Source organism: Gossypium arboreum, chromosome 5, assembly GCF_025698485.1.
Source record: "Gossypium arboreum isolate Shixiya-1 chromosome 5, ASM2569848v2, whole genome shotgun sequence".
NCBI lineage: Eukaryota > Viridiplantae > Streptophyta > Magnoliopsida > Malvales > Malvaceae > Gossypium > Gossypium arboreum.
This window is the reverse complement of record NC_069074.1, coordinates 16,784,504-16,807,591: the sequence shown is the minus strand read 5'-3', so window position 1 is coordinate 16,807,591 and position 23,088 is coordinate 16,784,504. Positions and strand designations below refer to the sequence as shown.

Genomic DNA, 23,088 nt, shown 5'->3' with positions numbered 1-23,088 from the left:
ACCGGGGATTAGAAACGACGCCGTAACTTATGTATACCCTAATAAGAAGGTCGCCCGCTTTGCTACTGATACGGGGATCCCTAACACTACGTGAAACAGAAAAATAAATATCCAAAAATCCAGACCGTAGTAAATAAATATATAAACCCCAAAAGATAAAAGATATTAATTAAATAAGTGTATATTATAAAATAAAATAAAATAAAAACCTAATAATTTGTTTTGTTTCGTCGTTGTTGTTATGATCGGATGGCGATGACATAACGAATCTTTCTCTTCTGACTCTTATGAGTAGATCCCATCCAACCTCATCGTTGACACAAAATAATTACATTCCAAAGTTTTTCCTTTTTCTTTCTGAATGTTCGGCACCGTGAAAGTTTCTGTTTCGAGCTTGGCTTGATACTTTACGGCGTCGGGATCGTTCAAAATCCAACCTTGACGTTGTTTAAATTAGGGTTTCATCGAAGCGAATGGAGGTTTAGTTTTCCCTTTTTGTTTCTGAGAAATTTGAAGTGAATCAGGACGTGGCTTAGCCAGCAGTATCAGATGTGAAGTTCCTGTATCGCGGGAAATTTTGAAGCTCAGTTCTTTTGGAATAAATTAGAATCAATAAGAAATTTTACCAAAAACAGGTAAAACTTTAAGATCTCTCTCTGTTTATTTCTTTCCCTTTTTTCTTTTGTAATTCCTTTAATTGTACGATAAAGTGAACCGGCTCCCACTAATTAAGTAGTAATTATTTTTTTAAAAAAAAGTCAAACCAAAATAGGAACTTGTTTTCTGCTTATTCAGAACTGTTTTGTTTATTCTCGATTTAAGTTAGTTATTCAGTTAATTTTCTTCTCTTTTTTGGGGGGTTAAAAATTTTGGTTAAGGCAGGAAAATGGCAACTCCAATTGAGCCCCCTAACGGTATTCATTACCAAGGAAAACATTACTATTCGATGTGGCAAACGACGTTCGAAATCGATACCAAATATGTGCCGATCAAACCTATTGGAAGAGGGGCGTATGGGATCGTTTGCTCTTCTGTGAATCGCGAAACCAATGAAAAAGTTGCCATTAAAAAGATAAACAACGCCTTTGAGAACCGTGTTGATGCTCTCAGAACTTTGCGTGAATTGAAGCTTCTCAGGCATCTTAGACATGAGAATGTGATTGCTTTGAAAGATGTCATGATGCCGACTCATAGGAGAAGCTTCAAGGATGTTTATCTGGTTTACGAACTTATGGATACCGATTTGCATCAAATCATTAAGTCTTCTCAAGTGCTTACCAATGATCACTGTCAGTATTTCCTCTTCCAGGTATCTTACCAATGATCATTATTAGATTTCTTCAATATGCATAACTGCTCTTTCTACGTGGCATTACTTGAATTAAAGTTCTCCAATTTCAAATGCGTGTTGTGGATGCATTGACAGATCGTTTGTTGTTATCTACTTTGAGTTGAAATATAAAAATGAAGCTTAGACAAAGAAGCAAGAAATTAAATGGTCGAATTTGAATCTGAATATTAGCATCCTGGATCTATGTTGTATATGTTTGTGGTTCTACTAGCATATCTTTTGATGATTTATGTTTTACTAGCATGTAACTATTTGTTAAGATATTTTATGTGCTTTCCTTTTCGGCAATTTTCTGTTCACTGAATAGGGGCAGTTTCTGGTTGTTATATTAATTCTTAGCACCATATTGAATTATTGATGGAGAAAAATGTTTGCTTCAGCTAATTGATCTCCTATGCTTTAACATGACAAGATAACAGTGAGGACCAGAATTTATGAGTGTTAGTTCATGGTAGGTCTAGGGGGAAACATGTTCTAGGCATATTAATGCACTGGATTTTTGGAGTATAGTTACTTCATCACTAATGGATCCAGTCCGGTTATACCTCAACAAGCTTTTATGCGAATTAATATCGACCTATTATTCTTCATAAATTATTTCCTTAGGAATCCAATTCCTAGTAGCTTGCATCTGTGGTCTGTCTGACTGCCACTTTACAAAGTCATTTGGATGTAAAGAGATATCCCGCAAATATAGACATCAACTCTATATAATAATTCAGTTGAGATACATACGTGGGGTTGTGGTTCTGTAGTTCTGCTTTAAAGCTTCTACTGTGACCAGGAAATGATCAAATATTCATTGTTCTTCTTTTTGCAGTTGCTCCGAGGCCTGAAATATCTTCACTCAGCAAATATTCTTCACAGAGATCTGAAGCCTGGAAACCTTCTTATCAATGCAAATTGTGACCTTAAAATTTGTGACTTTGGACTGGCACGCACTAGCAATGCCAAGGGTCAATTCATGACAGAGTATGTTGTCACTCGCTGGTACAGGGCCCCTGAGCTTCTCCTCTGCTGTGACAACTATGGAACGTCTATTGATGTTTGGTCTGTTGGATGCATCTTTGCGGAGCTTCTTGGCCGGAAACCCATCTTCCCTGGTACAGAATGTCTCAATCAACTTAAGCTGATCATCAACATCCTTGGCAGCCAGAAGGAGGAGGATCTTGAATTTATAGATAACCCTAAGGCAAGGAAATACATCAAATCACTTCCATATTCCCTTGGAAGCCCCTTTTCCCATCTTTATCCGAATGCCCATCCTTTGGCAATTGATTTGTTGCAAAAGATGCTTGTTTTTGACCCTTCAAAGAGGATTAGTGTAACTGAAGCACTCCAACACCCTTACATGGCACCATTGTATGATCCGAACCGCAACCCTTCAGCCCAGGTGCCACTCGATCTTGAAATAGATGAGGATTTAGGGGAAGAGATGATCAGAGAGATGATGTGGAAGGAAATGCTTCATTACCATCCCGAAGATGCTACAGCCAATGGCGGGGTGTGCCTCTAATCATTTTCCACTTCATGGTTCAGGAATCAAGCCAAACGATGTTGTCTTACCACTGAAGAGACTGGTGTTGTGTTTTTTTCTTGGTGATATTAGATGCTATATTTATGTCTTCGCAAGTCCTGTTATGTTTCTAATAATGTTGGAGAGACATACGAGATATGTTGTATCTAGAGCTTAAGCTTTGTTTAGTGCTGGAGCTCTGTACTGTAGAAGCTCTGTTTCCTTTACAAACCTGTATATAAGGCTACTGTTGTATGTGTCTTTAAGTCTTTAACTCTGAGAGCTTGTGTTTGTACATGTAAATTACTAAGCTTAGACATCGAGAACTACTATTATGAGCAGTGTAATATTTATGGAAGGAAAACCTGTTTGCTTGTTGGCAGTTGAATTTTCACCTGCTGGTGTTTCTCAAATGCTCACTTATGCTTCTGGCTCGGAGAAGCTCCGTTAAAGGGGGGCTTTGGAGTATCTATTTATAAATTCAATGAGATAAAAAAAAAAAAACCCTAATATCTATTATATAATGACATATAATTTTATGCACTATCAATGTACCAAATGATGACATATCATCAAAAATTTATTTTACTTTATTTTTAATAATATAACATCATTTAATTCACTTGTAATACATAAAATTATACTCTATCAATGCATCAAATATTATCTTACTTATTTCGATCCATGTATTTAACACATTTATTAACCTTTAGGGAGAAAAATGGTAACAAAAGGTTGAGCATTGAGCATTAGATTTGATTGTAATATTTTTCCATTTAACCCCAATGTTTTTCATATCTAGGTTTAGAATCCAAGCCCAAATTCAATTTTTTTAACCACATCGGGGCCTGATTATTTTGGGCTAAATTCAATTTTTGTGAGCTTAGTATTGTTTTTTATTTCCATTGGTCCAAAATCCAAGCCCAAATGCCCTATCTAACGAGAAAGGCTACACCATTTTTAGATAACGAAGTCCACATAAACATAATCACATGAACTAGGGGGAATCTATATAACACGCGTCCAATCACCTTTTGTTTATTTATTTTTCTAGTATAATTATAATGGTAAAATTTTAATTAAATTTTTTATTATAATAACATTTGAGATTTAATTTTTATATTTTAATTCCACATAGTTCTCAAATTTTACAATGAAATTAGTTATTCAAAATAATTAATATGCTTAGGTATTTTGATTAAATTTTATGTTAGATTTTTTAAAAATATTATTCTAATAAAAAATATTTTAACAGGATGAATTGAAATAAATGTTATTAAAAAAATTCATATTGGCCACCAAAAATATCAAGAGTGTTAAATATTTGGACTTACTAATCACACAACTTTTTTTTCTCATTATATTATAATGGTAAAATTATAGTTTCAATCTCTACTATGCTCACAATTGAGATATAATCATTCTATTTTAATTTGATATAACCTAGTCATCTACTTTTATAATAGAATTTTTAGTCTAAATAATTAGAATCTTTAAGCATATCGATTAAAATGATTGTGTGAATTTCTCTTAAAACACCTATCTAACAACACAACATATATATTTTTTCATAAAGTTGAAATAAATATTTTTAAGAAAAAATCAAACTCATCATTTTGACCAAAATAATTAAGGGTATTAACTATTGCAACTATCTAATGATGAGCGAATTATATTAAATTAAAGAATAGATATTGAATTCTAAATTTAAACGTAGTAGAGAGGCCATAGCCATTATTTGATTTAAAACAATCTATGTTTAACACAATAAATTTTATTTAATTAAATAAAAAAGTTTGAATTTTTATAAAAAGAATTGTTGTTAATTTAATTTAATTGTAACAAATGATTATATGTTTATCGAAAATGAAACGGGATAAGAAATTACTAAAATAATAAAAATTATAGATGTATTCGCATGACAAATGATAAAAAAAATGTTTGAATGAAATTTATTAATCTTTATTATTGATATTAATTACTTTCGGTACTTATCACTATTATTTATAAAAGTTTAAGAAAAAATATAAAAGGATTTCCCGGTGAAGCTGGGGAAAATATACTAAGATATAATGAAACAGGAAATAAAGAATGGTGGTCAAACAGATTTTGAACAGGGGCGGCGCCAACGGGCCGGGAAACTAAAATGGTAAAAATATTATTTTGGGTCCCCTTAAATTTTATAAAAATATATAATAATAAATAATAAAATTATATTTTATCTTTTTAAAATAATAAATTTTAATTTAATCATTCAAAAATTATAAAAATATAATTGAATACAACTCATAAAAGCATATAACTCAAAATCTCACCCAAAAAGAATATTTGGTTTTGCCGCATATTTGAAAAAAAAAAAAAGCCCTTAGGAGGAGTCGGAGGGGTCCACATTTGATTTGCTGGTCTCTTTCCCACACCCCGCTTCCTGTCCTGGTTTGGCTTTTCAAGTGGATGCTTCAGCTTTCTATTGTTTTAGTTTATCTTTCGCTGCTTTTTAACGGCATTGCAGCAGGGGCAAACCTTCCAACTTACAAGTTGGCTCCTTTCTTTAACCCAATGGCTGCCCTTTTATTTTCTTATGGGTTGGTGGGGGGCACATCTTATGAAGTTTGTCATAAAAAAATAAAGTGCAGTGAAATAGGTGTTGGAAAGAGAATAGATCACGTGTAATAATCCCACTCTTCTTTGGAAATTAATGCAAAAACTTGGCAGATTATGCTAAAAGCTTGGAAACCCAAAAAACATCTAGGGGATTGACTCTAACATAAATTCATTGACTTTTGAGTTATTTTACACGAAGGGGAAGGAAAAGAAAAAGAAATTATCCCTCAGCTATATATTTCTTTTTTGCTTGAAAGAATTAGTTCCCGTGTTCTTTTGTTTGCCACTTGGAAGAGCTGAATTAAGTAAAATATCAAACCATTAAAAAAGCATCTAATTGATTGATACGATGATATTCGTTTGGCAATTTGTTTACATATTGTTTAGCAGTGGTGCTACCAGAAGCAACTCAAATGACAGATGCTTTTTTCCATTGAAGGAAAAAGGATAGTAGCCTCTGGTGAACCATATGAACCCAATATCTTCTTGGGGGAAAGATAGCAAGTTATTGGTCAAAATGAATGAGAGGCAGATATGATAAGATTGAGCTGTGCAAAGGTTAAAGTTGATGGATTCTGTGTCAGCTTCTCCAACCCTTTTTTTTCTTTTAAGTAATGTTCACATGCCCTAGTTGTTTTTATGATTAAAGAAAATAGCAGTTAAACTACATTGATACGTCTTTTTGGGTTTTCAAATGCCAGCTTGACTGTAGCAAGTAATGTATGAATTCAGTTCCTTTATTTATTTTTCTCAAATGTGAATTTTCAACTGTTATATATATATACATATTGATTAAAGCATAATATCAATCAAGCAGGCTTTGAATGTGATTCTCCTTACAGAAAAATATGTATTTTTTAATGACATTTTAAATTACAAGTAAACAAAAGGGAGTTGATTTTTGGGTTCTCCCACTATGACCAGGTTCTTCGAATATGCTTTTCATGTAGATAATCATGATTATTTCTCTAAGGAAGCATGCTTTTAGAAGCACGGAATTGTTTAAACTCCAAGTTTACTTCTCCCGTTTTGGGGCAAGTGCAAAATTAGAACTATTCTCAAATAATTGTCTCCATGTTGGTTTGTGACATTAACATATATATATAATACGCTGTAATATCATTTTGAGGCTTGCCTTCACGGTGAAGGCAGATTTATTCAAGATTCCAGAGTTGGATAAAAAGATAAAATATATGTATCAGACATGAAGTTGGTACGAAACTGGACCAAGAATAGGTGACATGACAGCTTCACCTCACTGTTTAACTATTTCTACCATGCACGATATAGCGTGAGCGGTCATCTGCTTTTTCTTTTTGAGGGAGTTTTGTAATTTGGAGCCGTAAAGATGATCAAATTTGATGGTGGCTGGTCTAGATTTTTAGGTTTGAAGAGATGACTGCTTTCTTTTCCTTTTTCGTATAAAGTAGCATGTGGATTTATACTTAGCCTGGTTTTTTAGCTATACACTAGTCCAACAAAGCGACCCAGCAGAGATGACTTGTCCAAAGCTGAGAGACCACCTCCTTGTTGGTTAAGCAGCCAAGGTTGAAGAACAACTTTCTAAATCCTGTTTCAGGGATTTGGGTATAGTTTGTTAAATAGGAATTATCCACTGCCGGATAATTTCTCTTATCTATAAACGCTAAATATATCGTATATGTGTTTTAGGTATCTGCAATTGTGTATTGTCAGGTAATAGGCGCAAAGGAAGCTCTGAAACCAAACCATGCAAGTTGTTGATGTTGAAAGCTATAAGCCGAGGAAAAAAGAAAGGAGAAAATAAAAATAAAAATAAAAATAAAAGTGGAACATGAGAAAATCATGTGCATGAAAATCGAAATTGATCGAGTATGTTTGGGGACCCTTTCGGAAAAGCTGAAATAGATTGGCCTCTTGGTCTTGACCCTACAAAAACCGACCATATATTATTATATCCTTATAATTGAAATTCCCTCTGCTGCTCTCTCGTCTCTGCCTGATAACGTTTGCCAATTGATGAAGAAGATTGTTAAAATAAAGAAAATTGAAAGTAGTAATGTCTGATTGACCATGGAAGTAATTAAATTTATTTGTCTCTTTTACTCGTACAAAATCAACGTTTACCTTACAAATTGTAAGAGGAATCACAAGTTTATGTCTCAATTGCTAAACATTCAGAATCTAAAGTTTTCTTGGAGGAAGAAATTAGAAAAAGTACTCAATGTCCTTCTTTTTACAACACTTCCTGAATCTTGAATCTGTTGCAGGTTTTTTTATTATCTGTATTTTAACTGAATCCACATAAGTTAAGTTTTAGTTTTCCATGGACCGATCTAATAATATACAATCTCTATACACCATTAATCAATCAGATATCATCAAAATAATTTCACTTCACAATCTTTTATTACCTGATTTATTAACCAAATATCAAATATCAAATATAAATCTATTTTTTTATTAAAATCTTTTTCTTAAAATACTTTTTACGATATCGAATCTTAATTGATAAGGAACGATGCCCCATATCCTTAACGACTATACTAATGAATGATGGAGGGAAAGGTCAAATTTGGCTATTATTTATTATATAATAACTAGAGAATTTACCAGCTTAATTAACTAAATAAGTGGTAACCTATAGTCCTAAATTCGTTTATATTGGCCCCATACTTAATGATCACATATGAGTTCCTACATCTAATTTTCACGTAACCATGATTCATAGGTGATGCTGTAATCCAACAATAATTTTGTAAATAGAAAAGAATGTAACCATATTCTTTTCGCTTTTTCAACCTTTCAGAAATATATCATCGTTTTTGGATTCGGTCGATTGATATATATATATATATATTTGAAACTATATTTTTACCTAAATTATTAGTTCAGCCCGACTCACTAACCATCATCCCATCCATGATAAAGTACATAAAATTTTATTATATTTACTGTTATTTTGTGCCCCACCCTCCTGTTACTATACGTACTCCATCACTGTCTTCCAAGGGGCCTCACCCAAGATCAGTGGTTTAACTGTTTTTGGTCGCCTTTAGCATGGTGATTCCATCAGCTGTTTCAGCTATCAACATGTTTCATGGTTTTGTCTGCAAACCAATATTAGTATTAAAAGATCATGTGGATCTTAACAGATTATCCCAAAAATGAAATCCAACTGTGATTAATTTATTAATTTTTGGTAATTACTCCCCCCTCATTGTATACTGCAGACCGAAACATAAAGGGGTGTATCTGTTACATACAGGAACATGGTGTTGGGTTTGGTTTGGTTGGATTAGTGTGTATTGCATTATCATGGCTATAAACCAAAACAGGGTAAGCATCAAAGAACTTTCGTGTTCCCCTTTTAGTCTTTCATTGTGTGTAAGCATTTGGTAAAAATAAAATCAATTTTGGTGTTCTTTTTCGGGGGGTAAGTAAAGAAAAACATGGGATTGGAAGTGGTCATTATCAGTCTGACATGGGCTCAACTATAGTAACAGAAAGGGAAAACCTGATGACATCAATTAGGCAAATTTTAGAGTTTTAGCTGATGGAATATTCTCAAGTATATGTGCTTCACCCATGGTGGGTTTTTTTTTGGGTCCAACTGCTTCATCAATTAAAATGTATTTATAACATTATTGATAGTTCATAGTTTTTTTTTTTCTTTTGGGGGTTCATCTTCATTCTTTTTCTGTCTAGATAAAAGTCAGAAACCTTGATTTCATGTTTAAACATGTATAAAAGTAGAAGTTTATGGCTGCACCATTGCGCTTCCGACACAAGTAATCATGGAAATACAACGGTTCTTGTCTCCCTGATCTGAGTTTCTGTTGGCCAGGCCAGCAGTTATATTATCCGGACCACGGGAATTAAGTGTTTGATATTTATATGTCTTTAATATGAGTATATTTTTTTTAAAATTTTTATAATTAAAATAATATTATTTAATACAAATTCTTAGAATAAATATAAATAAGTAGCATTAATTCTCTACAAATGGTTCACCACATTCCTTTTGCATATTTTTTCTGTGGATCTCTTGTATCCATGTGAGGGTTGGGCAGATGGAAGAGTAGGTTTTAGGCAGATTAAACCAAACCCATAGCCCATAGCTATCACTTCAACATGACTAATCTTTAATGAAATTCACCTTTCTGATAGTAATAAAAAAGAAAAAAAAAACTAATCTTGTCACATTTGCAAAGAATAGAACCAGGAATTGCACAATAACACTATAACAGGGTCTAAGAAACAATTAACAAGTTTTTTAACTATTACCACTATTGGAATGGGGTGATATATAGTAGTTGCTTTTGCTTGTGATATTTCCTGTTAGAAAACATATCAGAAAAAAACTGTTTTTAGTATCATTGCCCTACCCACTACTGGCATGCAATTAAGGCTGGGGCCATATGCTTTAATTTGGGTTTGTGGTCCAATCTGTTGTTAGTTAATACCATACCATATAAGGCCTAAAATGGAAGTTCATTTTTAATTAAGCTTTCTGGGATGTTATTATTTGTTTCTATATGTTTTCACTTCAAAGTAAAACCTGTAGCCAAATAAAGTCAAAACTTTGATGGTTACCTTGTGTTACCGCCTAGGCTTTAACACCATTATTGGGAGCTCATTTTATGCGCATGGAGCTGCTTTTAGTTTTGAATGCCAAAAGGTTGGTCAGATTGTATTCCAATAGGTTGTGATGATTGTTTTTTTTTCAAGCACTAAATCCAGAATTTACGAATCAGGTGCCATGTTTTTTTTATAAATAAAAAACAAAATTTAAAAATTATTAGAGTTAAAATTAATCAAATTAGAATATATAAATTAAATATAAATGTCAATAATAAAATTTATAAAAAAAACTTGATACTAGCGATAAAAGATAAGCGAAGAAAAGAACTCTCATTGTATGCTTTCTAATTTCCTTAGTTATAGCGTCAATTGTCATATTTGTTGTTTTTTGTGCAAATCGAAGTATAACATATCAATTCTTTACCACTCAATTATAGATTTCTAACTCTAGCTAAAAGTTTTCCTCTCTCTCATTTTTAGGTATTAAATTCGTCGCCATTTTACTATCATTCTCAATAACCAAATGACGCACCCCTTACTTCCATGGCAATTGGAGTCCATCTACAATTTCATGAAGTTCAGCTTCTAATACCGAGTTAATTCCCAAATTTTGACTACATCTAAGCATCTAATCTTCCTTATTATAATTCCTCACTAAACTCCCAGCAATGGCGATTCCACATCTTACGCCAACTTTACTATCCGTATTAAGCTTTAACCACCTCGACTGTGGAAACTCCCACCTTAAGGCTGACGAATCACACGAATCATAACATAAATCGCATAGCCAACCTTACTCATGACAACTCATCGTAACCATTGCATTCATATTTAGATTTTACTTATTAAAAATAATCTTATTTTAAACAATGACTCAAATTATTTTAAAATATTTTAATTACTACTAGAACAACTTAAGAACGAGATTATATTACAATTACAAGAGAAAGAAAAGAGAGGCAAAAAGGAGAATAAAAAAAAATTAGCATGTGTTGGGTGATGCAGCCTAAGTCGGAGGGTGGGGTAAATTTCGTCCCATCTTCCTCCAACAACTCCCAAACAAGAAGGTTCTCCAATGCTCTTTTTTTTAATTATTTTTTAATTTCCTCATTTTCAATAATTTCCTTCTATAAATTACCGTATCAATATTCTCAACAGCCTCTTCCACTTCCGCTCTCTTCTCTTTCTTTTCTCTTTGAGCTGAGGTTCTGCTGCTTCTTTTAGTTCTTGTTTTCCCCAGTTTTCCTCAGCTTCCTCTGTTCTAATCACATCCCTTTTGAGGGTGTTTGCTTTTATATCGGGGATTTTTGGTTGTTGAACTCCAGTCTAGATTCTAGAGTCTATACCAAAAATCCATTAAGTCAAAACTCTATCTTCCAGCAAGAAGAGAAAGAAATATCTTGGTTTTTTTTTGCTGATAAAGAAATATCTTGGTTTTTTTTTGCTGATATTATTCTTCCAAGAAGTTTTTTTTTTTTTTTTTTTGCTGTAAATCTTGATGCTGCGTAAATTGTTGTGGTTGATGCTTGAGACTCATGTCTCCAGTTGTCAGTGAAATCCTCCGATCCGGTTTTATGATAAATTCCTCCCTCAGACGCAGGACCCATCTCGTTCAATCTTTCTCAGTTGTCTTCCTCTACTGGTTCTATGTTTTTTCATAAATAACCATTTTGTAATTGCTTATTTTTTTTACTATATATATAATTATCTGTAGCCTAGTATAGGTGTCCAGTCGCCTTTGAGGTTAGATTATCCTGAAATATTAGTAATCTATATTTGAAGTTTTAGCAGTGAGTTTGGTGTAAAAATATTAACATGGCTTCGTCCAGTGGAAACTCCAATTCCTCAAGCTCCTCGCAGCTTCAGAACTCTGGGTCTGAAGAGGACCTGCACCAGCAGAATATGATGGACCAAAGAAAAAGAAAGAGAAAGGAATCTAACAGGGAATCGGCAAGAAGATCCAGGATGAGGAAACAGCAGCACTTGGATGAATTAGTGGCCCAAGTGGCTCAGCTCAGCAAAGAAAACAACCAAATCCTGAACAGCATCAACTTCACCACCCACCACTATCTCAACATTCAGGCTGAGAACTCGGTTCTGAGGGCTCAGATGATGGAACTGAGTCAAAGACTCGACTATCTGAATCAAATCCTCAGTTATCTCAACACCATGAGCGCCAGTGAGTTGGTGTACGAAACTGATCAGTGCTTTGAAACAAGTACTTGTGACCACGGTTTCACCAAGCCTTTCAATCTACCTTACCTTAACCAACCCATCATGGCCTCTCCAGACATGTTCCAGTACTACTGATCCATAATAATCCTCACCACCATCATCCCTCATTTTACTTATAAAACGAGGGTATTAATATAATATTATTGTTATGGTTAATTAATTTAATGAAATATTAGTGTTATTGGCAGCTATAGGTCTAGGAAGATGATGTAAGGGATGATGATTGTGAGAGAATTGGCAAGTAGCAAGTGAAAGCTGCTTGGCATGGGATGCAATTTTTTATTATCAATTTTCTTCTTGTAAATGGGGATTTGAGATATAAAATAGGGTTTGATGTTTGACGAGTTTTCTGGATGTATGTAGTATGGTCTCCTACGTTTTTATATAAAAATTTCCTTCACCTGTTAGGACTCTTTTCCTTCCTTCCAAATGTTATAATTTATGTTGTCTTCTTCTCTTGTATGCAAGTGATAATATTTCTCTTTTCTTGTCCCTCTCATTTATTTTTCCACTATACAAAAATATTGCTTGAAGGGCCGACTGAACCGGTTAATCTGCTTCCACCATCAATTTTTTTATACAACTTAAATCACATGCGTGTTTCAATTGATGCCATATTAATTATGAACTAAAATGAAAGGGAGCAAAACAACAAAAACGAGGGCTTTTATTATGTATAATAATCATGCATCTAACCTAACTTAGTCTTTCATAAATAAATAAAAAAAATCCAAGGTTTTAATTAATATAAACAAAAAAAAAAAAACTTAGTTTTCACGTATAATATGTTGATAGCTTGAATTTCTATCTACCATTCATTTCTTCAGATGAATATTTTTATATGCAAATGTTGTATCTCACCTACGTCAACAATTTTTCTATAATAATCTAATCAACAACGTTATATATAAGGCGATCGAGTTTATTGGCATTAAAAAAAAGGTATAAGGGAAGGAAAACAAGAACTGAAGTGAATATACATACATGGGTTTGGGTTAAACTAATTAAGTAGCCAAAGGGAATTAATTATACTTGCGTTTATTGATTGAATGTCTACCTATAAATAGGATATATTGTTGCTTTTTATTTTTATGTTGCTAGTGGACATTATACCAACTAAATTGGAGCCACCAAAAGACAGCCAAGAAAGTGGGTGAATTTAGGTTAGATTTATGTAAGAATAAGGAAAGAAAAAGGGAATACATAATTCCTTTTAAGTTGATCCAAACTAAAAATTTCTCATTTAAGTTCAATTAGCTTCTCTTTGGCGCCTTTCTTGTGTCTGATTGCATGCTAGAATTAACAGCAAGAGCATTAATAAAATGGGTTCCATTTGAAGAGATGGAGTCGTTTTCATTTGTTTAAATGCAAAAGTACTTCTTCCGTTTGTAAAAATGAATTGAGATAATTTAATCAGTGAATAACTAAAAATAATTATTTATAATAATTAATATTTTTCTGTTCAATGTTTATATATTTTGTCAAAATTTAAAAAACTTTTGTTTCAAAAAAATAATATATATATATATATAAAGAGCAGAAAAGGTAAACTTTGAAAGATTAATATATTATTATACCACTTGATAAGAAAATATTAATAACGTGAACAATTGTCTTTAAATATTTACTTTCAAAATTATACGAATTGAATTACTCTGATTTATTGAAAAAGTGGAATTTTTTACACATTTATTAATACTTGGGTTGATTTTTACAGGTCAGTTTAGAGCAAAGACATAAGCAATGGTGACTTTGATATGTTTTACTTTTTGTGGTGGGAAAACACACATTCCAAATTAGAAGAGGAAGACAGGCCAGCAAAGCATGATTACTTCCAGAATTATCTAATTACATTCATCTTTCTAGAATTGATTTTTCTTTTTAAATTTATTTTCGAGGATGTGACCTCAGATTTATAAGCCCAATTATCATCATTCCTTTTCCAAAAGGCATAGTCCGTCATGATTTTAACCTGCTAGCTTTTGCTGTTGCTGGTTTATTTAATTCCTCAGCAGTTACTTTTTCCTGTTTGCTTTGATTATAGACATTCAATCAACAATAAATGGGCAGTCAGTTGATATATTTTAAGCCCTTTCTATTTTGTTTTCCTTTTCCTTTTGCTTTTGATGGTAGGGCAAGTAATTTGAAAGGAACAGCCAAAAGATGATGTAGGACTAAAATGACATTCCCACCTACATATCTTAAACAAATCCAAATAATTGAGTGCAGTGCAGCAACATAGTGTTAATTTCATCCAAAGTTTAGCTAGGTCTCAGTTTCATCATATCAAATGATCCGGTTGCAAGTTGTATGGCATAATGGCAGGCTTCATGGAATCATTTCAAAACACAAACACAGGTTTAAGGGGTGGAATTCGAACCCCAGTACTACTAGTTGAATTTCACCTCTTAATGAGCTAACTGATCTAAACCCGGAGTTCAATAGTCATGGGGATTGCAATTAAAGAAAAGGAAATATTTTAGATTCACTAGGAAAAGCATTTCAGGAACTCTGGTTTGGTTAGAAGCTGTTTGGGACAGGAACTTGATCTTTTCCCTGTTGCTGCTTCAGAGAAGGATTCAAGTTATGATGACTTGTATCTATGCAATGGAACTTAAGAGAAAAGGTAAAAAGTAAGCCACAAAATCTTCCATGCTCATCTCACTTGGGATTCAAACAGAAAAAGATGTCAATTTAGCTATAATCTGTTGATATCTAGAGCTTCCTTTTGATAGCAATATTTTGCCAACATTGAACTTCCTAGGTTGTTAATGGCAATCCCACTGATTGCCAAACCAAAAGAACAAAAGAATATACCCTACCATTGATTCCTAAATAAAATCGAATTTTTCGCTTTTATCATGTAAAGATCCGAGTAAAAAACAAGCATAAACATCATTTTATTTACCATGTAAGTTGCAGGTCTATAATTTCTTTTGATTGGGGGGCCATATAAAAAAAAGAGGGATTTGACTTCCGAAAGCCAAGTTGGCAATGAAAAATAATACAAAAATGAAAAACAACCATGATGTGTTTCTCCAGGATATATGCAGAGAGCTATGATTACATGTAGGAACCATTAGATTGAAAGCAAATAGACAAAATAACAGGTTCCAACATTAAGATTAAACATATAAAAAAAACATTACCATGAATTATAGTAATATTTATCAGAAAGGATCACAATTATTGGAAGGGGGTAATCAGGATAGCACTAATGTTATCCAAAACTTAAAACAGTGTTCACATAATCATCATTAACTAAAGAAAGGGAGGGGAATGAAGGCCCACTTGGAGGGGTAAGGGGACGGAAAGTAGGGACAAGGTGCTTGGATGGATATCCAATACCAGATAAAACTTAAAATATTCCTTTATATTACAAAAGCCGACCTAAGGCAATATTCAACCTAAAACATTCATATCTGCTTGGAAAGTTTCCCATGGAAAAGAAACAGCACATGATGGAAATATAGAAAAGTTTGAGCTCTCAGTTTTCCTTTAATTATACGGAATATGGATATATGCAGCATCAGAATTTCATAAACAAGTAGAATGTCAGCGTACATACCAGCAAGTGTACATCCAAAATAGTAAAGAGATAAGCAAATGGCATAGGTCTCCCAAAAGTGCATTCTGAACTTACCCCGATAGAGCCCAAGTGGCAAACCTGCAAGGAAATCCCCAGTAACACGCCCATCAACACATGGAATCTAAAAAAGTGAGGTCATTCTTTCCTTAGCAAGGCATGCTAAAGCCCTCCACCACCATCTGGGCTTCTCAATCATGGAAGATAGTGAAAACTGTACTGAACATCCTTTGATGCTTGAGGCACAGAATTACATCTACGATACCTTGGTAATGAAGGTAAAGCCTGTAAGAAACTACCTTGATCCCACTAAGCAATGGAGTTGATGCAGCAGAAAGGTGCAACGCACATCTGCGATATTGGACGGTTCATATATCAGCGAAATAAGAAGGATTTTAGATTTGAGACATTCACCAGAACCAACAGAATCATGGCATCTACCTTGTTGAAGACCAATGAAAATAATGTAAGAAATTTTGTTGCCACACGTTGAATAAAATGGAAAATTGTTCAGGAAACAATCAAAGTAAACTATCTTATCCCACCCATTCAAACATTCTAAACATAATAGGCATGGAACAACATAAAAAGTTTAACATTTCCAACAAATTTCAGGGAATTCAAGCACATGTTAGGCACTAAGGAATACACCACATTGAAATTTTCCTATTAGTAAATATTAAACAAGACATCCTCTGTAACAACAAATTTCTAATATCAATATGATCGTTTGCATTTCAGTTTCAATATTGTTGGAATTTCTAATATCAAAGGAAACTGAAAGCAATGAAGTAAAGTGGCTTGGAATGGTAGTGGCTAGCTTGCATGCTGCCAAGTTTGGACATTGTTACGAGCATTGCAGTTCTCTCTCTTTCTACTGCGAAAGTAGGGGGAAGTAAGGGGGGGCTGGTATTTTCTAGTTTTATTTAACTCCCGTGAATGGCCTTTGCGGCTCAGTATCCGATGTCGGAAAATTGCTAAAAAAAGGAGAACGTCAGTCGCGTGGGCCTCGGCCATGAATAAATAAATTCAGTCTACACTGACTTGATGTCAGTAAATAATGGATTCAAGATGGCCAAGTTGGCCCAATTATTCTGCCTTGTATTTGATGTAGATGTAGGTTAAATATTTTGAAATAAAATTTTAAAAAATGAATTTTACATTAAATAATATTTTTATCTTTTATTTTGACATAATAATTTATTTGGTTCTCTAACTTTACAAAAAGACATTTTAGTTATTCATCTAATTTTTCGCTTTTTTAATTTTAAACTTGTATTTTTGTCAAATCACCTCAAAATAAATAAAAAGTTAACGTTATTTAACTTTCTTGATATTGCATATACGTGGATTGCTACGTGAATAACACGTTGGTATTTAATTAATTTTTAAATTTTAAAAATTCAAAAAATTATAAAACTATTTTTAAATATTAAAACATTAAAAATTCTAAAATATATTTATAATACTTTTTATATTTTAAAATTTTTAATTAAATACTCACTTGTTATAAATGTGACAGTTCATGTGTATACACTAAATTTTTATCTATTTTTGGGTGATTTGATAAAAATACAAATTAAAAATTAAAAGAAACAAAAATTAAACAAAGTGCTAAACTAATTTTTTTGTAAAGTTTGAAGGGTTAAAAAATTAGTATGCCTTTTATTTTATAATTTTAAGATAATATGATTAATATTTTTTCGTTTGATCTAATGTCACTTATTGTCTCGGTCAATTACTCAATAGCAAATATTAAAAAATGATTTTTATTGAATTAATTTCTTTTTAGAGCGAAAAAAAAAGATGAATAATGTTTAGTGACGTCAAATGCTTGAATCCTTATTTTTAACTTGAAAATTATAACCTTCGAATATTTTAGTATTTCTTTTAATAATTTTATTATAAATTTTGATTATATTTGGTTTTTTTTTTACATATTGTTTGAAACTATTTATAGTCCCTCCCTACCCCGTAAATAGGAGGATAATGCGCTTCAGTACACTCGAATCCACATCCTCCTGCATTGACGACAATATTGATACTAGTTGAGCTAAGATTCAATCAACATTTCAATATATTTTTCATTTGAAGAAGAGTTCGACTTTTGCTCTTTCGAAATTCAATACATATTTTAATTTTTTTTATCTGAATGACCTAATGGAAATCTTTAAATAAATGAGAGTTTTCAATTTATCAAATAGATATTCAAATGACAATTTATATGGTTTATTATTGAGGGAAAATCGAAGTAAGAGGAATTGATGACGCCAAGAAGTATGTTGAGAGTTGCACTAAGTGAAATTATAAGTTTAAGGAGTTTTAGTTTTATGAAGAAAGAGTAGTAGAAGAAAATTTGTCGCATTCTCAAAGTTAAAGATGTGTATTTATAGGCGCGGGGATCATATTATAATCTTAGGTCTTTGACATGTTTATGGTGCAAATCTCATTATGATTGATCATTTAAGGAGCACAATAATCTTCTAGATAATAGCGATAGACTAAACAAAATCGCACATATAAGCTATATAAGAAAGGATCCAACACTTGTTATTGGCTAAATAAAAAAAAAAGTTTCACTTGTTATGCATACATATATTTATGGAAATTGGCATTGACAAAGTGTTGCTCTTGCGAGGACATGGTTGGAGAAATTGTACATGGTATGATAAAAATGGTGAAATATGAATGAGCGATGTATTGCTAACATTTATTGTAACACCCTTTAACGCCAACTCGTCGCCGGAACAGGGTTATGAGGCATTACCAGAATTAAACACTAATAACGAACAACACCGAGTCATAAATCTATATTTCAATTTTAATTTTCTCAAATTCTACCTTTAAGACCCTAATGTGGACCTACGAGGCCCAAAAAATACTTAGGAAGTGTTTTGGGATTAAATCGAGAACTTTGAAAACTTTTCCTTGAGAATAGGGGAACACGCCCGTGTGGCCTGGGACATGCCCGTATGGCCTACCCGTGGGTCTCCCATGGCCATAGGGCCAGCCCGTGGGAAGATCTGACTTACTCACATGGCCGTGAGACTAACCTGTGGGCAAGTCTGACTTTGCCACACGGCCTGAGCGCACGCCCATGTGACTAGGCCGTGTGAAAACCTAATTTTTCACCATTTTTAAGCTATTTTCACATACTAAACATACCTAATTCATGCCCAAAACATTTACTTATAAATCTTGATCGAATAACATTCATCAAACCTTTTAAACTTAGCAAATTTTCATTCATTCATTTCATTACCTCTTAAGGATTATGCACCACATTTATTGTAACACCCCTAACCCGTATCCGCTGCTAGAACAGGGTTTCGGAGCATTACTACCATATGCAGATCACTTAAAAAAATTTAAAGACTTACTGATTCAATGCATCATATAAATAAATATATTACCATTCAATCAACAGTTTGGCACTTGTATAAGCATCAAACAGCAACATTGTTAGTATACTTGCACATATCTCATATAAATTCAATATTGATATATCTATTTTCTCGACATATCGCACTTGAGTTTAATAATAGTCTTAACTTACATAATTTCCTTGTATCAGCATATCAAAGATAATCATATATATACATGTCATGAAACATATCATGCTCTTACCGTTTCTTCATAAGCATATATCATTTATTTCATTATATCAATATTTCATGCTCCATCATTTCTATATATTTTATGTATATTTATTCCGTAATAGCTTATATATTAACATAAATTATATTCCATGTACTTATACTTATTTCGTTTATCTATCTTCATAATTATTTCATACAACTATTTTGTACATATATTTTCATATGACCAGTTCTTGTAAACATTTCACACAATCATTTCATATAATCATTCATCATCTGATACATATTACCTGAATATCAATTGTTCAACATGTAATGAACTGAAAGTTACGGCATCAGAAATTGAGTCTTGAGTACTGTTTCCGTGAAATTTATTCATGAATATTTATTAGAAATATTTATGAATTATAGTTGAATGGTTATTTAATGTTTGATTAAGTTAAGTAGCTTGAATTTAGAATAATGACTAAATTGCATACGGTATAAAAGTTTAATTATAGATTAAAGATTAGTAAAAGGGACTAATCTAGCAATTAGACCCTAAGTGCCATGTGTGTGAATGTATGATATAACATGTGTAATAGTTGGTATATATGTGTAATAGCTATAAGATATTTTATGTTATAGCTATTACACATGTTAATTTTATATTTATTATAGGTTAATAATAATATAATATAGTATAATGAATAAAGAATAATGAGTAAAGAAACATAGAAAGAGTTACAGAGAGCAAACGTGAGAAAGAAAGAAAAAAGGGAAATTTGAGGATTAAGGCCCTAAAGCTTGATTGGTAAGTTGTTTTAGCTCATTTTCTTATGATTTTTATGTTTATGGATGCCTAATTCAAAGTTCTACATGTATGAGGTTAAAATGAAGAAAAATAGAAAATTTTTAGATATTGATTTAGTTGAATAAATTGAGGTTTTATGGGTTAAATTGATAGGAATTGAAGTTAGAAGTGAAAATTGAGTGATTTATTAAAAGAATTCTAAGTTAGGTTTAAATAGGGATTAAGTTGAATAGAGCTCAAAATTTATGTTTTATAATGAATTTTATGAGTTAGAAATTGTTAATGAGTTGATTAAAAGAGAATATGAAGCTTAAGTTAAAGAAAAAAGATTAGTAACGGAAAAGGACGAAATTGGAATTTTGTAAAAGTTTGATAGAAAGTGAAAATGTGTTTTATGAATTAGTATATTGATGATTTTAATTGTATGATTGTTAGTAGCAAACGTAGCACGGATACGTCATCAAAGAAGGGAAAAGAGAAAGTGAACGAAGATATCGATTAAATTCGATAAATAGTGGTTTGTATTTCTATAAACCGAGTTTAATCGTTATTGTTATATTTGATATTTATATTGTATGAAAATGTGAATGAGGTAAGTATTTTTACCATATTGAAATGAATGTGATTTTGAATACCCTATTAACAGTGTCGGGCTAGTCGGATATAGTTGACATGTCATAGGAATTGGAAGTATTGGGATATTCCGACATTGAGTCGATGAGACACTATGTGTCGACTCATCGTTAAAGTTCGGATTTGTTCCGATGAAGTACTTTGTGTACTATAATGTTAAAGTTCGGATTTATTCCGATGAAGCCCTATGTGCTTATCCCGAGTGTGGGTTGGATCCGTGTATCCGTCGTTGTCCGAGTTATGTTAATAAGGGTAAATAAAGTAAAGGTTATTAAAGTCTTGATTGATATTGAATAATAGCAATAATGTGTTTGAATTACCATGTTTTAAAGTTGATTAAGCTATTGTTTATAGAAATACCACTGAGAGTATTCTCAGCAGACGGTTTGTTTCCGTATGCAGCTAGGTCTGAAAGTATAAGGACTCAAAGATACAAGCCGATCCCCAAACTCAAATTGGTGAAGTTTCTATCTTTTTAGAAAATGGCATTGTACCTAGGATGTCTTTTGGTTATTTTGAAAGTATCTAAGTTGTTAAATGATATTTTCAGTATGTTTTGTAAATGTTACCAAAACCTTTAAGTATGGTATGTTTTGATATGTTAGTGAAGAGTAATAAGAGGAATTGTTGGTAAATGTTGTAGAGAGAAGAAATGAAGATGTTATAAACTTAGTTATCAACATTTTATACTAAAACAGATTTGGACAGTAACAGTAGTCCAACTTTGAAAATATACCAAAAATAGTATAAAGTGAATTAGATGATGAATAAAATATGTAATTGAAGCTTAATGAATCTATTTTTATATGGAAGAAACAAAATTGGTAAAAGAGTTGTATTTTATGAGATATTTACGTTTTGGTGAAACAGGGTTAGAACAATTTCTGGATTCCCTGTTCTGACTTTAGAAATTCACCATAAATTGTGTATTAAGAATTAGGACTCAAACTTTATTTGTATGGATTCCTTATTGAGTCTATTTTTAATTGAAACAAATGGAATAGTCATTGGATTTCTTTACAGGAAGAAATTTGATTCGTAGTGCACAAGGGTCAGAGTAGCCGAACCCTGAAACAGGGGAGTCTTTTTCTAATAAACTGTACTAATTGGCCCGACCAAAAATTCTAGAAAAAAATTAGTAAGTAGATATATGAGTCTAGTTTCAGGAAAAATTTACGGAATTGGATTTCGAGTTTCGTAACTCGAGATATGATTTTTTTAGCGACTGTGACGCAGATGGATAGTTTACTACGAAAACTGTTTAAGTGCTAAGATAAGTTTTGTAATGTCTCCTGCTTGACTCCGGCAACGGTCTCGGGTAGGGGGACGTTACACAACAGGTGTCATAGCGTCTCCCATCCACGGTCTTATTTATCTTTGACATGATGCCATAGTGTCTTTCAACTATGGTCTTACTCATTTTCTGTCATGTTGCCATGGTATCTTTCAACCATGGTCTTGTTCATTTCATATCACGTTGCCATGGTATCTTTCAACCATGGTCTTTCACATTTCATATCAGGTTTCCATGGTATCTTTCAACCATGGTTTTACACATTTCATATCAGGTTGCCATGGTATCTTTCAACCATGGTCTTATTCTTTCATGTCACGTTGCCATGGTATCTTTCAACCATGGTCATACACATTTCTAATCATGTTGCCATGGTATCTTTCAACCATGGTCTTACACATTTCATTTCAGAGAGCACACTTCCGCGAACCTCATCCTTACAGCGGGATTACCAGTCCAGGCTAAATCCCCTGTAATATAAACTCATAGAGTATTGTCGGGATTACCAGTCCAGGCTAAATCCCCTATAATATAAACTCATAGAGTATTATCAGGATTACCAGTCCAGGCTAAATCCCCTGCAACGACAATTACTCTAATGAGCTTGGATCTGAATTACCAGTCTAGGCTAAATTCAGACCCTAATTTGGATTACCCGTTAGGGCTAAATCCATTTTACGCGTATTCTTCGGGAGGGCTATATCAGAATAGGATCACCCGTCCGGGCTAGATCCTTTTTACCGTCAATTCCTTTTCAGAGATCCATCGAAATTTCCTTTCATTCAACCGGGATTTCTTCCCCTTTTTATCAAATATATCAATGTTTAATTAATTTTCATACAATGAACATTCAAATCATATTCACATCAATAACATATAATCTCAAGCATTTAAGAATATAATTCAAGTTACACGAA

At 32.6% G+C, this 23,088-nt stretch overlaps 2 protein-coding genes across 3 annotated transcripts; both read left to right on the top strand.

Annotated features, from left to right (window-relative positions):
• The first annotated feature begins 73 nt into the window (after nucleotides 1-73).
• Nucleotides 74-3,231, top strand: LOC108457318 (mitogen-activated protein kinase homolog NTF3). 2 transcript variants are annotated; one of them, XM_017756311.2, is made up of 3 exons: nucleotides 74-635; nucleotides 879-1,309; nucleotides 2,172-3,231. In XM_017756311.2, exons 2-3 carry the CDS (start codon nucleotides 887-889, stop codon nucleotides 2,865-2,867), a joined length of 1,119 nt encoding a protein of 372 aa, XP_017611800.1. In that variant the 5' UTR covers nucleotides 74-635; nucleotides 879-886; the 3' UTR covers nucleotides 2,868-3,231. The 2 variants fall into 2 exon arrangements, with proteins under 2 accessions (XP_017611800.1, XP_017611799.1); XM_017756310.2 differs by having other exon boundaries at nucleotides 76-635; nucleotides 883-1,309.
• A 7,774-nt stretch (nucleotides 3,232-11,005) lies between these two features.
• LOC108454555 (bZIP transcription factor 44) lies at nucleotides 11,006-12,704 on the top strand. The gene has a single exon (XM_017753054.2). The coding sequence runs from the start codon at nucleotides 11,847-11,849 to the stop codon at nucleotides 12,339-12,341; it is 495 nt and encodes a 164-aa protein (XP_017608543.1). The 5' UTR covers nucleotides 11,006-11,846; the 3' UTR covers nucleotides 12,342-12,704.
• The last annotated feature ends 10,384 nt before the right edge of the window (nucleotides 12,705-23,088 follow it).